This window comes from Trachurus trachurus (genome assembly GCF_905171665.1).
Source record: "Trachurus trachurus genome assembly, chromosome: 4".
Classification (NCBI taxonomy): Eukaryota; Metazoa; Chordata; class Actinopteri; order Carangiformes; family Carangidae; genus Trachurus; species Trachurus trachurus.
In genome coordinates, this window is record NC_139898.1 from 23,970,803 (window position 1) to 23,989,010 (window position 18,208).

The following is an 18,208-nucleotide window of genomic DNA, read 5'->3' on the forward strand; positions in this document are numbered from 1 at the left end:
CATGACAGCAGAAGGACGAGAGGACGCTGAGCAGCTCAAACCTACAGAAGATCCGTGACGAGGTCCTCAGGATGCCGAGGAAAAACAACAACCGTGGAGCAGCTGGAGGTTTTATCTACAAACTGAGAGAAAATGTAAAAGCAAAACAAACCATCATCAGTCTGACTGAACAGACTTTACTGAAATAACTTGACTCAGGTGTTTTTTTTTTTTTTTTTACAATTTTACAGCTCATCAGCCGACTTTTAAAGGAATAGTTCACCAAAAAATTAAATTCAGTCATTATTGACTCACCTTCATGCTGATGAATACTCCGGAGTAGTTTTTTATTCCTCAAAGTGCATCTGGAGACCCGGGAGGGCGGTTTGTAGTCCAACGAAATCCTCATATGAGAGTCAATAGCGCCCAACTCAAAAAGGTCCATAAAACTACATAAAAAACATGTAATATTCCTCCACACTGCTCGTCCACTGCAATCCAAGTGTCCTGAAGGGATATAGTCCAGAATTTGCTCAAAACAACGTAGTTTAGAACATTTTTACAGCCTAAACAGTCCTGTATTGAATTTGCCTGGGGCATGTGAAGGTTAGAGCGCAATACAGGACTGTTTAGGCTGTAAAAATGTCCTAAATTAAGTTGTTTCAAGTAAAGTCTGGACTATATCCCTTCAGGACACTGGGATTGCAGCGGACGAGCAGTAAGGACGAATATTACAAGGTTTTTGTGTAGTCAATTTCATTTTTTGGTGAACTATTCCTTTAACTTAAGATAACTCACATTTCTATGGTAGAAGAGAAACTCAGAAGTTGAACTAGCCTCATACAGTGTAAACATGTTGTTTGGGTTAATGTGTAATATTTCATACTTTGATCATATTTCATGTATTTACCACCAGAATGAGGAAGCAGCAAAGAAAGTTGACGTATAAGTGTAGGAGAGTAATAAAAAAAAGAATATATTTTACTTAATGTAAAAGTAGGCTAATAAATAAAGTGTAAATGAACCCTCATGGTGTTAGGATGTAAAGACAGAGCAACATCTTCTTTTAACTAATACATTTTAATAGAAAAAGGATAATCAACCAAAAATACAAAAGGAACCTGCATATTTACAGCACTCGGTATTTTTTCAGTCATTTTCAACATAAAACACATGGTTCAGCTGTATTGATAACCCAGGTCTAATTCCACAATACTAAACCTAATTTTGTCTTGATGGAGGAATAACATGTCGTTACCTGCTGCCACTGTGATTCCTGTAATTTTTGTTTCATGCAGTGCACGACACAGAGACGACGGTGGATTTAAGGTCTCAGCTATAAAATACAGTGATATCTTCTGTCGACTTTAGCAGATAGGTAGTAGCAGAGACTTTACACGTCTGCTGAGGTTTTTTTTAAATTTTTTTTAAGATCAAGTATTATAGGATTAGTCAGGTTTGAGAGCCAACCAACTAAATTAACTTGCTAAGAACTGCTGTATAAACAGAGCATCAGTGACGAGGTGCAATATGAAAAGTGCATTTACATAGCAATGCTCGACAGACTAAGACAATCAATGCACTTAAGTGTAACTAAGAACAAGTAATGTGTTATCATTAGAAGTGAATGCATTATAACACAGATGAGGTACTCAAACTTGGGCCCTATACAAGAGCATTTCTATAGTGCAAGTTAGGCTGCGGATGCAGCCTGGCATCAGTATCATAACTATCATCATCGCTCAGCGGACAATGCCCTGGCATTTTAAGTAGTTTTACTATTGAAAGGTTTTTTACTCATAAACTGTTTGAGGCCTTAAAAGACGCTGCTCAAATAACAGATATACTTTTAAACTAACATTATTTATAACTGAAATACAAGCAAATGAAAACACTGTTAATTTTGGCTCCTATTGCTTTTCTGTCCTCTTCTCAGACGCAGGAGGCGATGACAACATGGAGCTCCTCTCAGGCTCCTCCTATTGTGTTCAACCATTCCTCCCCAGGACTGTGACCTAAAATGCTGTGAGAGCAGGTGTAGGCCTTCCCAGATCTTCTGCCTCTGTGCGACCAAGATAAACGCAAGAAGTGTTGCTGAGCAAAGTGGAGCAGCGGGGTCGGTGGTCATCTTTTGACCTTTGCATCCTCCTTTATCTTCCACATCATCAGCTCCATGCAGGCACTCGCATCTTCACTCGAGTCGTGGCCCTCAACTGGAAACACATGAACAGGTTACCATGGGAGCTTTTTTTTTAACCTGAATATTGTCAAAGCTTTAAAGGGATAGTTCAACATTTTGGCAAATCCGTCCATTGTCATAATCCCTATAGTCATCGGGACAGGTTCATTACCTTTAATAATACACAGTCCAACAACTCCAAAACACTCCCGTGGAGAAGTTGTGACCTGCACATTCACCATGCTATGAAATAATAATGTATAATGATGTCACAAACAACACACGAAGCAAATACTGGGAACTACTTGCACTTTTGAAATCACTCCGCCAAGCAGCCTTGTCTAGTCGGCTGCATTTTCCTCGAAAACAACTCTGTTTTGTAATGTTACATCATTATATTATGGCGTGGTGAATGTGCAGGTCACAACTTGTCCACATGAGCATTTTGGAGTTGTTGGATTGTGTATTTTATGAGTTTTGAGGGACAGGGGACCTGTACTGTTCACCTCCATTGTGTTCGCTGAGCAGCTCGCGTCTCTGCTCCGCGGATCTCAAAACAAACATGCACCGATAATTAAAAGTAATGAACCTACCCCGATGACTATAGGGATTAAGGCAATGAGCGAATTTGCCAAAATGTTGAACTGTCCCTTTAATTTGATTAAAAGACTTTTAGTAACACAATAGTGCACAATATGAACAAATGAAAAATTGGAAAAATGGTCCAAAAAGTCCACAGCGCTTCAACACAAAAGCCAGGTGGTAGTTCTGTGTGATTTTCTTACCGTTGTCCTGGATGATGCGTTTGAGATGGTCGGCCATCAGATTCCTCAAGGCACGTTTGTAGGGCAAGCCAAGGCGGTGAGGGAACACAATGGCTGTGTCTACGACTGAACTGTGGATTAGCTGGAAATGAGAGAGCGGAGTTTCTTTTATTTCAGCTCGTGTTCCTCAGTGTCTCAGACAGGAGGCCAACGAACACACACGTCCTCATTAAAACAGAGTAACACGGTGTACGACGGTTAGATTTCGCGCTGCTGTGGTTAACTTCCAGAAAAAAGACATTGACGTGCTCAACGAGAGAAACGCCGCAGCACCTGTGCAGACGTCTTCATATGTACCGAGTTTCAGTTTTTACTGAAAATAAAACCACACAACCCCACACACTGTATTTCAGCTGAACCCACGTCATCTACACGCTGCAGCCTGCAGACTTTCACCGGGGCAAAATTCATCTAGACAAACAGCAGCGACCTGTGAATCAGAGGATGCCAGCTGCACCTTCCAGTAAACATACAACCTACATACACATACACATACACAAAACACAAAAACAAACACTATTCTGAGCTCTTACAATTCTAAATATGTGTCATAAATACGCTAATATTTTATAGTTACATACACATACATACAGAAAGGGTTCACATTAAATACGTCCCATATTATACCATGTATTCCAGTGGCTTTCAAAAGTAGAAAAAAGGTGTCAAATTATTGTCAGTTAAAGCAGATATCAGCTTCACGGCCGTTTCGGCTAATGCTGCGTTCAAGGCAGGCTTTTGAAACCGTAAGTTACAGCTTCAAGTCACAACTACGACTTGGTAGCGTTCCAGGTAACCCGTAGCTCGTGTTTTTACCATCCTGTTGTCTGTGAAAGTTCCCTATAACGGCCACTCGTAACTTCCGACCCGTGAACTCGTACCAGATCGAACTGGTATGACTTCACAGGAAGGAAAAACACAAAGTACGAGTTTCTTTGAACGCACCATGAGTTAGCAGCCCCCGCCCTTGTCAGGCATCAATTGGTCCTCGTGCTACGTCACCACATTCACGCGCATCCCTTGGCTGCACACACAGCCCTTCATGCCGTTCTCTCTCCTCATTGGATAACACTTGTATCCCACAAGGAAAATTTTCTCCTCGGGTTACAGCAGAGCAGAGTGACGGAGAGACTCGTGTTTAGGCTGAAATACTTCATGTAAGTGATTGCTGACGGAAAATAGGACTATTTAGGACTTATATTAACAAAAACATTCCACTGATATCTGCTTTAACTAAATGAAGCACTATCATGTTTACCAGTGAGGTAGGTTTGTGATATCTGCTGCTGTGATATTGTATTTTAAATAATTAGGTCCTCTAATAAATGTTTTTTGGGCTCAATATTTGTGTAAATTGATTAAACCCCCCCCCCTACACAGATATTTTACCATACGAAAAGTAAATGCCTAGTTCTGTGTTATACACTATTATTACTTATTTAGACTTATCCAGGAAAGGCAACATCCTGGCATTGAGACATTTTAGCAGTCTGCCAGTAATGAGTATCATTAGTTTTTTGTTGGGAATGAGTGTAAAGGCCTGGTACCTTCAGGGCGAGGAGGTCGCTCTCCAGACTGTGTCCTATGAGAATGGATTCAGCGCTGAACATACTGAGCAGCACGGCCTGGACATCTCTCAGCGTGATGGTGGTGTTCTCCAAGTCCTCCTCCGTCACACCCGAAAACCTGTGAACCACACATGAGATATATTTTACATCTTTACATCACTGTGATTCCTTCAAAGACTACGCCTCCTCCTCGCCTGCAATAAATAAACGGCAGGGAAACGACGAACAGTTTTTTTGTTTTTGTTTTGATATCAAAAACTGACCGTGTGTTGTAGTCGACCAGTTTGCTCTCAGGTTTGACAAACGTGTCATAGATGACTTTCAGCTCAGAGTCAATGACCGTCACCCTCGTCAGCTCCAAGCCCTGTCTTGTGTAACACTGTTTCCAGGGAAAAAAAGAACAAAAAATACACAATAGAGTGAAAACTGCAGTGAGCAAGGCACAGCGGTGTATAGAAAATGACTAATAATCATAACTTCATCAGGTGGAATAGATGGTTTTATGGCCACTTTTGCATTTACATTAAGAGTTTTTCAGAGGGTTACGACTCACCATCTCACAGTCCAGAGCAAACACCCCACCATTGCCGTTTGGTGGTAAAGGTTTACTGAACGTCGACACGTAGCCGTCTACACACTCTTTACGTCCATCCTGAACATGTTGCTGTGGGAGGAAGATGAAATGTTTGAAATCAGAGGATGATCCTCAAAAGTTAAAAGAAAAAAAACATTATGACATTATTTGTAAATAAGAAATTGTTCTGGAAGCGATTTTGCACTTTCCACTGGAAGATGCTGAATAAAGGAAGGAGACTGACACCTAGTGGTTAAATGGGAGGTTGTCTTCAGTGCAAAGTCAAAGTCAAGAACTGCAAATCTGATAGTGACACACACGGCATGAATCCATCCCAGTGAAAAGAAAAACATGTAGTTGCTAAGCAGAGACACGCTGTTCAGGTTTCATGAAGTCAGAACAACCCACAGCGTGACACAACCCAAAGATACGTTTCCATTTTATTCTGTGCCGCTGTGTTTTGATGATACCTTTGAAACTTGACATCCTGGAGCGCCGACAGCAGCAGCACAGCAGTTGTAGTTGGTCTCCCAGCCTCCAGCAACTTGACGGAGAGGGAGAGGGATCAGAAACAGACCAATTAGAGTTGAGGACGGCGATCGGTGATGTAATACTGATGGTGGTGAATGTAAACAGGTTTACCTTTATGTCTGCGTAATCGTCCCCAGTGAAAACTGCACTCCTCTTTCCGCACACAGTTGCCATTGACGTTGATCTTATACTCTGCTCCACATCTACAGCAAATCTTGGAGAAGGCTGGGAAGAAAAACAAAACATATATTTATTTATAACCTTTATTTAGACTCGGAAATATATTGAGGTAGCAACCTCATTTACAATATAGCCGAGACAAAGAGGTACTTGTAATTTTAATCATATTCATATTCTGTTTTTAGGGTGACTTTTTAACATCCGTCTGGGGACTACAGATGAAAAATAGCCTCTTGGCTCACCATTAACAATATCACAGAAAAGTCAATTTCCAGTAGTTCAACCCCAACCAAGTATTGAGTGCATATACAGTAGATGGACATAGTTTTCAGAAGGCCAACATTTCTATATTAAAAATGCTTAAAAAAATAAAAACCATTGCAATATTTCAATTTTGGAGATACTGAATTTTAGGTCTTCACTGAATGTTAGTCATAATTATTACTATTAAAATAAACTGAATAAATAAAGACATGGGATTTAACATCCCATTCAGTGTGTAATGGACATATAGGCCATTACACACTGGCCTATATGTGTGTAAAACATTTTACTGACCCCAGCTGAGACGCTGAGACCCCCCCCCCCCCAACTCAAAAATGTGTCTGTAATGTGCATTGTCCCTGTTTTCAAATAAACGTATCATTATTACTTTCAAAATACACAATCAACACAAATAACAGAAATCACATTAAGAATAAATTGACAATCAGGAAGACGACTCAATTAAAACAGGAGCAGGAAGTGGTAAAATAAGATAAAATTAGGGATTTTAATTGCCCTAATGATAAAAAAGGAGGTAAGTTTAAGATCGTTCTGCATAGTGATACAAGTTGCAGGTGCACAGAATGAAGAACTGGATTTTCCAAGCTCAGTAAAAACTCCTGGAACCTGCAGTGTAATCCAGTCCTTTAAGCGCGTTTGATATGAGCTTGCGTTAAAAGATATGAGTTAATGTAAGAAGGTAAAAGACCAGTGAGGGCTTTTAAAATGAGTAAGACCCAGTGTCTATCATGCCTTAGAGACAAAGAGGGCCAACCAACTTCAGCATTTTAGCAACATAACAGAGGCTGTCAGCTGAGGCAGCTGTTGATCATTTTAAAATGAGTTGGTGTCAGTGGCCAGAGAGCTGTGGGGACACGTTGATACTCACGGTCTGCGATGACCTTCTTCTCTGGGAGGTTGAAAATGACTGCCTTGCCAGGGGCTTCTGGGTTTGTTCTTGGGTATCCGTGCTCCTGGAGCTGCTCCTCCGTCATCAGGTATGTCCTCAGCTTCCTGTACAGTGTGGCTCCTGCGGGTAGACGGAAAAAAAATAGTACAGCACAAATCGTCTTCATCAAATGTGCACAGAAAAGCAACATGAGAGACATAAATACTGGATTAAATTGTATTTGTTCCTCACCAATGAGTTTCTCCTCCTGCTGTTTACCCATCCTGTTGATAGTGAAACTGGTGGTGGCAGCCAGCCGACCCCCGAGAACCTCCTCATGGGACTGGGCCCTCTTGTTGGAAGCTGCACCTGGGTCCTCTGTAAGCAACAAACACACACACACACACACACACACACACACACACATATAAAACTAATTTCCATGATTACATAAAAACATATTATGACAAAACCTGATGTTCAATGTTTTTCAGGCCAAGGAAACCCACAGTGATGGAGAGATGGAGCAGGGATCCCCTACTACCGGTACATATATTGTCTAAAATTGTGTATTACATTGAACTGGACCTAGTGCCATGTAAAAATGTTGAAAATATTTTTGCATTCAATACTGAGCTATTCAGATTATTCAGATATTCTGATTGATGTTTTTACTTCAAACATAAATGTGGAAATGAAAAAATATGAACAAAATGTCTAATCAACCAAAGATTGAAGACCTCTGATGTGTATCATAATAAACTACTGTAGATTGATGCAATCATTGCATCATGCAATCCTTCATTTTTTTGTGTAGGTTTTTCTTTGTGTATGTAAACAAAAACACTGTGTGTAATTACTGACTGACAGTGAGTATGTTTACTATGTGTTGTGTTGTGCTGCACTGCGCTGACTTACTGGTGACAGGCGATGGACTGGAGCTGCTCTTGCTGCGCAGCTTCTTCAGCGTGTTGACAGCTACGTTGAGGTAGATGTTCTTACTGCTACTGCGCTCGTACACCAGCCTCTCCTCGTCCAGACCCTGAAACGAGAGTTGACACTTCTGTCACTGTCTAAACTTGAGCTTGCTCTACTGAGAAACTATTCAGAAGCCAAAAAGCCTGAATTTCTTCCCTTTAACAGTTTCAAAACTATACACAGTTATAAGCAATTAGAAAAAGAAGAAAAAAGAAAAACACAACATATGACTGATAAACAAGGTCAGGTCACAGTATAGGGCACATTTGACACAAACGTGGGTGTTATTCATACCATCTGGAAGGCAGCTTCCTGTGATCGGCAGAATTTGACGCATTCATCTATGAAAGTGTTGAGGTAGCGCTGGCGGATGTTGGTGGGAACTTTGGCCCCAAACTCAGTGGGGATGACAGGGCGCCTCATCGAAGTACTCTGAAAGAGTTTTAAAACACATTCACAGTAAGTATTCACAGTATTTTAAGAACTTTAAACTTTATCTATTTTCTTTTATTCTTCTTTGCTCTTTTAATTTTTAAAATAATGTTTGTTTTCATGCTGTTTTATGCTGTTTTATGCTGTTCTTTATAAATGGTTTGTCTTTATGTAAAGCACCTTGAGTTGCCTTGGTATGAATGCACTATATAAATACAGATGTCTTGCCTTGCCTTGCCTAAATCACAACCATAGATGAAACAAACAATATGCAGCAGCTTTGAAGCGACCTAAGAGCAGGGTTTCCACACATTCCCATACAACAAATTCAAGGACTTTCTTGGCCAAATTCCTTAATGCAAGAACCCAACACCGCGTAGTTTACAACACGGCTCAAGGTTAACAACTGTAACAACAATGAGAATTTTTACGATGAGAACTAGCAGGCTGCTACACAGATAATAACATAGAGACAGTCATAACTTTCAAAGACCCATGTGTATTTTTTTTTTCCAAGATCACAAAAAGAGCAGGAAGAAAACCGCACCAACTGCCAATAACGGGCTATGGAGACCGTCCATACCTTCATGGTAGGTGTGTGTGCCACCCTCTTCCCCGTTGCAGTGGACGTGGTCTTGGACAAAATACCGGCTGTGGTTTGGGGCTTGACGGTCTGATGAGTCTGGCTGGGGGATAACACTCGACCGACCGCAGGTTTAACATCTCCAGAACCTAAATTACACACAAACTTATATATTAGATGTAACTCCGGACAAAGATGGATCCTGCAGGGACACAGAGCGGCGGAGGTGCTCGTACTTGATTTGGGGGAGGCCATCGGTGGGTTGGGACGGTGCGCTATCCTCTTCCTGTCTCTGGAGAAGCCAGCGCTGGAGCTGTGAGAGACCGAAGCAGCTTTGACCGAAGCAGCTTTGACCGAAGCAGAAAGCTGAGCGGCTTGCTCCTGCGCCATCTGCATACGCTGGTAACAGACCTCCTGGGCTGAGGGCCGTTTGTACGGCCGCACCGCAGACTTGGAAGATGCTTCGGTCTGAAAAAAAAAGAAAAACGAGTTTCACGTACAAGCCACCACTGTGCTTGTAAAATGGAAAGTACAAGAACAGGTGAGGTCATTAGTCAGAACAATGAAGGACGGTAACACCTAAAATGGGAACACCTACAAATTTCTCATGTTAAGTGCCTTTTCATAATTTTATTAATTAAACATTGACTAAACTCACTCCCTGTGGCATCTCTGACTGGAAGCCTACTAATGCAAATCAGGGAACACAACTATCTGTATAACAACTTATAGAGTACTGTTCAAAAGTTGTAGCTATTAAATATGTATAGATTCTTATCTAAACCACGAGGGAAGCAGCTGATCAGTCCCAAATACTTTATGAAGCATGATAACAACCCCAATCACACACACAAGCACACACTCGTTGTTCCTCTTGTCACTGGGGACAAGAAGAACAACGAGTCCTGCAACAGATGGTGCGGCCGCCACAGAGAGTCGTCGTCACAGCAAATGTTGATTTGAAGCAAGCTGATGAATGAAAACTAATACTGGTGATGAACTGAGTTTCATTTTAGTTTATTTGGCAGGTAAAAATATAAGTAAAAACACGTGTATAGGCGTCGTTTAGCTCAGTGGGTAGAGTAGGCGCCACATACGCAGAGGATTTACCCACCAGAGGGTCCAATCCGGCCCACAGGATGAATTTGTGTGAAGTGTGAAAGACAGAATAGGCAAAATATTGTTGATATTACATGTATTTTTCTCAAGAAATTTCAGCTTGTTCATAATGTTTTGTAAAAGGATAGTCCATTAAATGTACATATCTTAATAATGTTCTTGTACAACAAACAAAGGGACAAAGTTAGAGTTCTCAATATTTATAGGTTAAAATGTTATTGTTTTACTGGTCTGGCCCACTTGAGATCAAACTGCTCTGTATGTGGCCCCTGAACTAAAAAGAGTTTGACACCCCTGCTATAGTTGTTGCCGCAGCAGCTCCGGTTTGATTCCACTGGTGGCCCCTCGCTCTCTGTCTCCCCATTTCCTGTCTCCCTACAGATATCCTATCAATTAAAGGCATGAAAGCTGAAAAATATACTTAAGCAAACAGTAACACGTGTCTAATTTCAATTATAGATTGTTGAAAAATACTTTGCCGATCACCTTAAACAGTTTAAACTTGATTTTACTTCAACTTCATGTGGACAGAAAAACCCAACAATGTACTGGGCAGTTAGATAAAGTCTGACCACACCAACAGGACTTAAACGGACCGATTAGCTCACTGCCACAGATATCTGTTTATCTGTCAGAAGTGGAAAACCCCACCACCAGCACAGCTCTGCCAATATATTTTCCATCACACACTTCCTTGTGTGTTGTAATACCAACTACATAAGCACAAGATTCTTTCTTTCTTTCTTTCTTTCTTTCTTTCTTTCTTTCTTTCTTTCTTTCTCTGTAACAGCTGAGGACTGATTTACACCAGGGTTGTGAAACCAAACTGCTTCTCACCCAAAGTGCTGTGTGCAACTGTCGCACCTTTTTTTTGTAAATCTACTCCTTTACATGGTAACAGAATTTAAGCTCCTCTTAAAGGGATAGTTCAACATTTTGGCAAAATTGCCTATTGCCATAATCCCTATAGTCATAGGAGTAGGTTCGTTACCTTCAATTATTGGTACATGTTGTTTTGAGATCCGCGGGGCAGAGACGTGAGCTTCTCAGCGAACATAATTGAGGTGAACGGTACGGGTCCCCTGTCCCTCAAAACTCATTAAATACACAATCCAACAACTCCAAAATGCTCTTGAGGACAAGTTGTGACCTGCACATTCACCACACTATGTATCATTATCATAATCATAATCATGTAACATTACGAGACAGAGTTGTTTTCGAGCCAAATGCGTTGTGGGGGGCAGAGTGATTTCAAAAGCTCAAGTAGTTCAGAGTATTTGCTTTGTGTGTCGTAATGTTACATAATAATACATGATTATTTCATAATGTGGTGAATGTGCAGGTCCCAACTTGTTCACAAGAGCGTTTTGGAGTTGTTGGATTGTATATTTTATGAGTTTTGAGGGACAGGGGACCAGTACTGTTCACCTCCACTGTGTTCGCTGAGCAGCTCACCTCTCTGCCCTGCGGATCTCAAAACAACATGCACCGATAATTAAAGGTAATAAACCTACTGCTATGACTGTAGGGATTGTGGCAATAGGCAAATTGGCCAAACTGTTGAACTATCCCTTTAAATGTATGTATAAAAGGATGTTCTGAACTTCTGCATCCTGTGGTAAAGTTTTATTACACTGGTAGAGATACAGTGTGCTCACACCAGCCCTTGTGACAGCATTGTGTGTGTGTGTGTGTGTGTGTGTGTGTGTGTGTGTGTGTGTGTGTGTGTGTGTGTGTGTGTGTGTGTGTGTGTGTGTGTGTGTGTGTGTGTGTGTGTGTGTGTGTGTGTGAGGAGGGGGGAAAGACAATAAAGTCAAGGTGACAAACTTACATTTCCTTTGGCAACAAAATGAGAGACTCTCTTCTTTTGACCCGGGAAGAGAGTGGTTAAAGTGCTCTCTGTGCTTCCCTCCTCGTCCGAATCCCTGGAGGGCTGAGAAAGCACAACAGCATGTTTATTCAGATTCGAGAAGTATGTGGTGAATGGATGAGACGGCCACGGGCGAAGCAGCAGTGCCACATGAAAGAAAACATCAGTACCTGTTTAGTTTGCCTTCCCTTGTCTTCCCTCTTCACATCCTTGGATTCATTGAAGATCCGCAAACACTCCTCCATGGGGTCCGAGTCAAAGTCCAGTTCATCCTGGAAAGCGGAGAGGTCGATATCCACGTCCACGACTTCATCCTTAACTGCACCGCGGCCGCCCCGCACGCCGCAGTCACCCTCGTCATCGGAGGAAGACGGAGTCAGCTCTGATGCTTTCCTCTTGTTCAGACGTCCCCTTTTTAAAGCATCGGCCGATTTTCTCACCAGAACGTCCTCTTCGTCTTCGCTGTCGTCGTCGTCGTCCACCTCTATCGGCTCCACCTCATCCGGACTCTCGTCTCCAAACAGGTCAGCGTGGCTCAGGCTCAGACTCTGACGTTTGTCCTCAAGCCGCTTCCCGTTTGACGAGCTGACGGTTTGTTTCGACTTATTGCTGTTTGCAGAGCTGCCTTTACTCTGACTGCTGCTGCTCCCACTGTGAGAGCTGCTCTTACTGATTTTCTTCACATCCTTCACATCCTTTACTCTTTTACTGCTATCAATCTTTCCATTTTTATGTTGGGGGTCCTTATACTTGCTGTAATCCTTTTCCTTGTCTAATGTTTTGAGTTTCTTGCTGGCACCATTCTCTGTATTTTTATCCCGTTTGCTCGAGTCTGTTTTCACTTTCTCCACAGCTTTGATCTTATCCTCACTTCTCTTTTCGTCTCTTCCCTCCCTCTGAACTTTATCACTCGTCTTATTCTTTTCTGTGTTTTTTCTATCCTCTCTCTTCCCAAGACTCTTGTTCTCCTTTTTGGCAGAGTCCTGATTTGAGTTCTTGGTTGAACCTTTGTTTTTACTACTGCTGCTACTGCTCTTACTACTCGACGTTTTATGCACGTCTTTTTCAAGTTTATGCACTTTCTCAGATTTGCCACTTTTCTCGAGACCAGTTCGACTAGGCACCTTCTTTTTCTCTACATTGTCCTTTCGTTTGATACCATCCTGCACATCCGAGTCCCGTGCCAAGTCTTCCTTATTCCTCTGTGTCAGTGCGTTTTGTACTCTCTCAGTTCTCTCTTTTTTCTCCTTCGCAAAAGTTTCACCAGCTGATCCAGTGTTGCCTTTTCTCTGCTGGAGATTGCTCAGAGAGGTGGGTCGATACTCTGTGCCAGAGCTCTCCTCGTCTGAGTCAGAGAAAGTGTACTTTTTTGTGTCCACACTCTGCTCCTGTGGCTTTTTCACAGCTACAACATACTCCTCGTCTGACAAATCAGACGCGGGCAGTTTGTGTGTCTTTCTACTGTCCGTCTTAGCGGCTTGTGCACCCTCGGCCCTCTTTCTTTTCGCGGCGATTCCTGCAGAGTAGTTGGAGAGAGGGTCGTACTCCATGTCTGTTGAAGGTTTTGAATTGTCCACAGTGTATTTACACTTTGAGGAGATTGTACTGCTTGAATACTTTGGGCTGGGAGGGGGAGAGGGGAGTTGGTGAGCTTTTGTCCGAGGTGGAGGCTTTTTAACCGATGTAGGAACGTATTCCATGGAGTTACTGTTGTTCCCCTGGTTGTCTGAATCCAAGGTGTACTTGCTGCAACCAGGCGTGGGATTATAACCTCCCGATGACATCTGATAACTCCCCGGATCGTACGCCATGTGTGAAGAAGCTGCTGTTTTACTTTTAACAGCAACGGGTGGCGATGATACCCTGCTGCTGTTGCTGCTGCTGCTGCTGCTGCTGCTCTTCTCGCTGGGTTCGTATGGTTCGTCCCCAATGCGAGAGAGCTTCCTCTTCTCCCTCTCCACCTCGCTGCGGACCTCCTCGATGGCTTTGTTGACCAGCTCCAGAGCGCCCGTGAGGTCTCCCGACCCGTCCGCCTTTCCATTCTGCTGCTCCTGCGGCCTCACGACTTCTGGGTTGAAGGGATCGTAGCCTTGTTCTGCAGAGATACAGGGTACATGGTGTTAATAAAACGGATCTAAACGCTTCTTGACATTAGAACTGTCAATTAGACATGCGCTGATCCAATCGGCCCCAAAACTAAGCTCATTAAGGCAATTAGGTAGAGGGTATGATTGAGCTGATGCACCAAATCATTTTATATGTCCATCGTTAAATTCACTGTGAACTGCAAAGGTTGGGGGAAAAAAGAGAAATGGTATATAACGTGTGTACGCAATATTGACAGAAAGCCTGAATTTGTTAACCCCTTCTTTTTCAGGACATTATCTCAAAAATAACCCCAGCTATCTCTGAGGCAAATTAGCTTCATTAACTGATGTGGCTGCATTAAACATTATTAAACATTCAGGACAAAGCTAGTTTAATTAAATTAAATTACCAATATAACAACATAAACACTCTCTATAAAGCATGTAGACAACCACAACCATCAAATAAAAGACACCTATGTGATCCAAGGACCGGGTTTTGTAGAGAAACTATACTACATATTTTCACAGTTTATTAAGTAGATCAAATTAAAAGTAATACAATCTATTACAGCTGTAATAAATCATACATCCATGGAGGCTGCAATGTTGTTGTTTTTTTAGACTGTACTAAAACTGTAAACTAAGAGTTTGGTGCTTACAGTATCCGGTACCTTATATTTTGAATAATTACACCTTTTGTATACAGTAAATATCCATAGTGTTTACACTATGGTGTATTTCTTTACATGGCGGTAAGCACTTTGTATTTCCCTAAGTGACAAGTGAAACAAGAGTTTATCATGCACTTCCTATACCGATAACTCATTTTACAGATCTCATAGGAGGGGTAAAGTGATAAGACGCATCCTTTGCAGTTTATCTGCACTATGCAAACGCAGCTCGCGTTAACAATCACTTCTCGTGGTTGTGGTTTCGTTTGCCCGTTTCCACAGTTTTAATTTAACACCGAGGTCCTGACTGACTACACACACACACACGTCTTTAGCACCCACTCCCCATGGGGAGGAGGGGGGCTGGGAGGTTTAGGTTTCAGTCTTAACGTGTAAACTCTGGGTTTGTTTTGATGTATGTGTAGATAATAATAACGCCAAGCACCTCTCTCTCTTTGCTTTTTAAGGTCTGCCGGTGCTGGAGCTCCGTAGGACGGCCGTCTCTGCTGGCTGTGCCTGAAGTGACAGTACGGTCTGTTACACCCATTTCTGCTTCCTTTGCCCTCGCTGTACTCCGCGTAAAACGGGCAGTCAATCCCTCGGAAGAAGCCGGTGGATCTTAACATTATCTCCAGATGTTGCTCTCATGCCCGCATGAACACAGCTGGTCGGGTTTTTTTTCTCTGCGTAGTTTTCTTCGTACTGCAAAAAGGCTTTTGGAGCGGGCGACGGAACAATAACAACGTCCCTACGGTGCCATGTTGGATTGGTAAAAAAAAAAAAAAAAAAAAAAAAGGGAGGGGGAGGGCTGAGGGAGGATGTTGTGAAATCTCGCGAGATGTTCCACGTGTCTCGTCCTTTCGTCTCTCTATGAACCAAAGAAACCTGTAAACAATGCAAAAGTTAATATAGAAATAAATAGCTAAACAAAAAAATAATTATATGAAAAAAAAATGATAAAGCAAAAATAAATAGACGCAAGAGACATTAAACACAGTAGGCCTACATAATAGCTTTTTTGTTTTGTAGACAGAGCGTCCTCTCGTTTCGTTCCCGACGTCACTGAGCGACGTCAACGTCAACGACGTCAACAATCCGGAAGTAATTCAGTCACCGTGGTATGTGTGCTTTAAACATGTATAAAGTTAGCGGAATAACCATTTTAACGGCAGCACTCGGTTAAAGTAACTGCTCATGACTAAACGTGGACGTTACCAGTAATCAATACACCTGTTTCTGGGGATGAATGTTCATGTTTATTGGTTTCTTACCGCCCCACATGATGTGACTGTTGATTAGCATTGAGCTAACTGTTAGCATTGGTAAACAAACAGCGTCCTTCTTCATTGTGGAGTTGTTGTGATTGGCCAGTTTTCACAAAATAAATTAGAGACAGGTGTTTAAAGTGTTTTATTTCTCGGCAGTCCAGCGATGAGTAGTCAAAACCACATTAAACACGTCCATTTACCAAGAGCATTTGAGTATACATTACCATTACATCAGCATGAACATTCACCCAAATGTTTGACTAGATTATTGCTTCAAGCGTCAAAAAGATCAAACACCAATTTCCCTGAACACGTGCTAAACGGGAACATTTTCATCATCTAATTATTTAACTACAGTCTTTCCTAGAATTTTGTAATGGATTAACTTGAAATAACAGTTCACTTAGCCTATCAGATTTATTGAATGTCAACTTAGTTAAATATTTCTATTTTCTGACAACTCTTGTGTAGCCAAACCACTTTACATGAGATCTTGTTACTTCAAAAATCAGTACTACAATAAATCTGCTAAAGGAAGCAAGTAACGGAGTCTAAACAATGGCCCTTTTTTTATTCACTTACCAGCGGCAAAATATCTTAATTAGCGACTAATTCCTGATTAAACAAGTTCTACAAAAACCCTGAAAATAAACAAAAACCTCCTAAAATGCTTCATGATACCTACCTCCAGTTGCACTCTCAAATTTTAGACTGTCAGGTGCTCAGGATTTTTGTGCCCTCATCACAGACACCTGATCCAATCAGATCCTGTCCCAATCATCATCATCACCCTCAGGTGTGCTGGGCGGGTAATTAACTGTCATAGTAACTGTCTGACACTCTGTCTGCAGCTAATCTTTTCTTTTGTTTTGACACATAGGCTTTACAGCTTATTTAGATATGTACACTACTCACAAAAAGTTATGGATAACTGACTTTAGGGTTGAATTTATGGAAAGTGCAAGAAGTAAATGCTAGAGTGATATTATATAATGAAAGTAGGGCATTTACAGTAAGTAGAAGTATGGCATGGTAGAGAGATTTCTTCTTCATCTCAAACAATTTATGGAAACAAAAGCTAACATCAGTGATCGGTATCCCACCACAAAAAAAATGTCAATGTCTCAATAACTTGTAATGTGACCAAAGGACGTCCACTTCTGTCCCTTTCTTTGACCCTTCTAGTTTCTGTTCAACCTGCTGATGACACTCTATGACACTCTAGGCTCAGTGGACACTTCCCTCTGACAACATCACACCTGAAGCCTCCAGGCACTGTTGATGGATCGTTATACAGGTGTGGTCTTGGTCTCATGATGTCAAAATGTGAACAGCGTGATGAAGAGGAGTGTTTAAATACAAAATGTCGTTCAACCAGAACATTTAGTGGTCGATTTATGGATCAGACACTTGTGATTTTTGTGGTTAATCACTTTGTTAGAGAACAGCATGTTATGTTATAAATACTGAAACACTGAACAGTTGGACATTTGCATTCAAAAGTTAAGGAAATGTCTAATTAAGTTGACCTGTAAAGGCTATAGTGCATTTTGGGTGCATTGTGAAATTTCATCCAAAAGCCAAATATCCCTAACTTTTTGTGAGTAATGTACCATATGTATTGATATAATGTGTTTTCAGTATCTTGGGGAAATGTTAAGAAGCAATGCTTGACTTTAAAATTAATTCTGTTGTTTGTTATGTTGTTTTTTTTATGTCTGCAGTCCATTAATAAATCATAGTTTCCTACAGTACAAAATGTTTGAATGTATTTGCAAATACATATACATAAATGAATATTCATTCATTTCAAAAAGCTTTTAAAAGATTTATTTCAGTGTCCTAAAAGAAAATAAGTACAGTGGAAGGTATTTGAAAGTATAAGATTTTAATTACACACGTCTCATGATTTTTTTTTCTTCCAACAGTTATGAAAAGTATGTAAAGACAATTAAGTCTTTAGAAGGAGGTTAAGGTTTACGGAGGTTTACAGAGAAACCCTGTTTTCTAAACAATCTTCATGTTCACAGACCAGAAATAGAAATTTCTCGACCTTCTTCAGATCCATGAGTTGAATCTCATGACCTGAAATCCCATGATCTTGGGCTCAGACAATGTTGGTTTGTTCCTTCCTTTATGTAATGTTTGATATCATCACATAAAAAAAATAATATGTGTGTTTTTATCTACAAAGAGAGGACATGCC

General features: G+C 41.2%; 1 protein-coding gene across 1 annotated transcript; it reads right to left on the reverse strand.

Moving 5' to 3' along the window:
* Positions 1–1,126: 1,126 nt before the first annotated feature.
* rexo1 (REX1, RNA exonuclease 1 homolog) lies at positions 1,127–15,487 on the reverse strand. Its single transcript, XM_083969724.1, has 16 exons — positions 15,180–15,487; positions 12,144–14,068; positions 11,935–12,036; positions 9,218–9,449; positions 8,982–9,130; positions 8,261–8,398; positions 7,907–8,030; positions 7,241–7,366; positions 6,989–7,129; positions 5,767–5,880; positions 5,595–5,668; positions 5,104–5,214; positions 4,814–4,929; positions 4,530–4,668; positions 2,944–3,064; positions 1,127–2,192 (listed from the first exon to the last, which is right to left on the reverse strand). Exons 1-16 carry the CDS (start codon positions 15,358–15,360, stop codon positions 2,104–2,106), a joined length of 3,882 nt encoding a protein of 1,293 aa, XP_083825850.1. The 5' UTR covers positions 15,361–15,487; the 3' UTR covers positions 1,127–2,103.
* Positions 15,488–18,208: the final 2,721 nt, after the last annotated feature.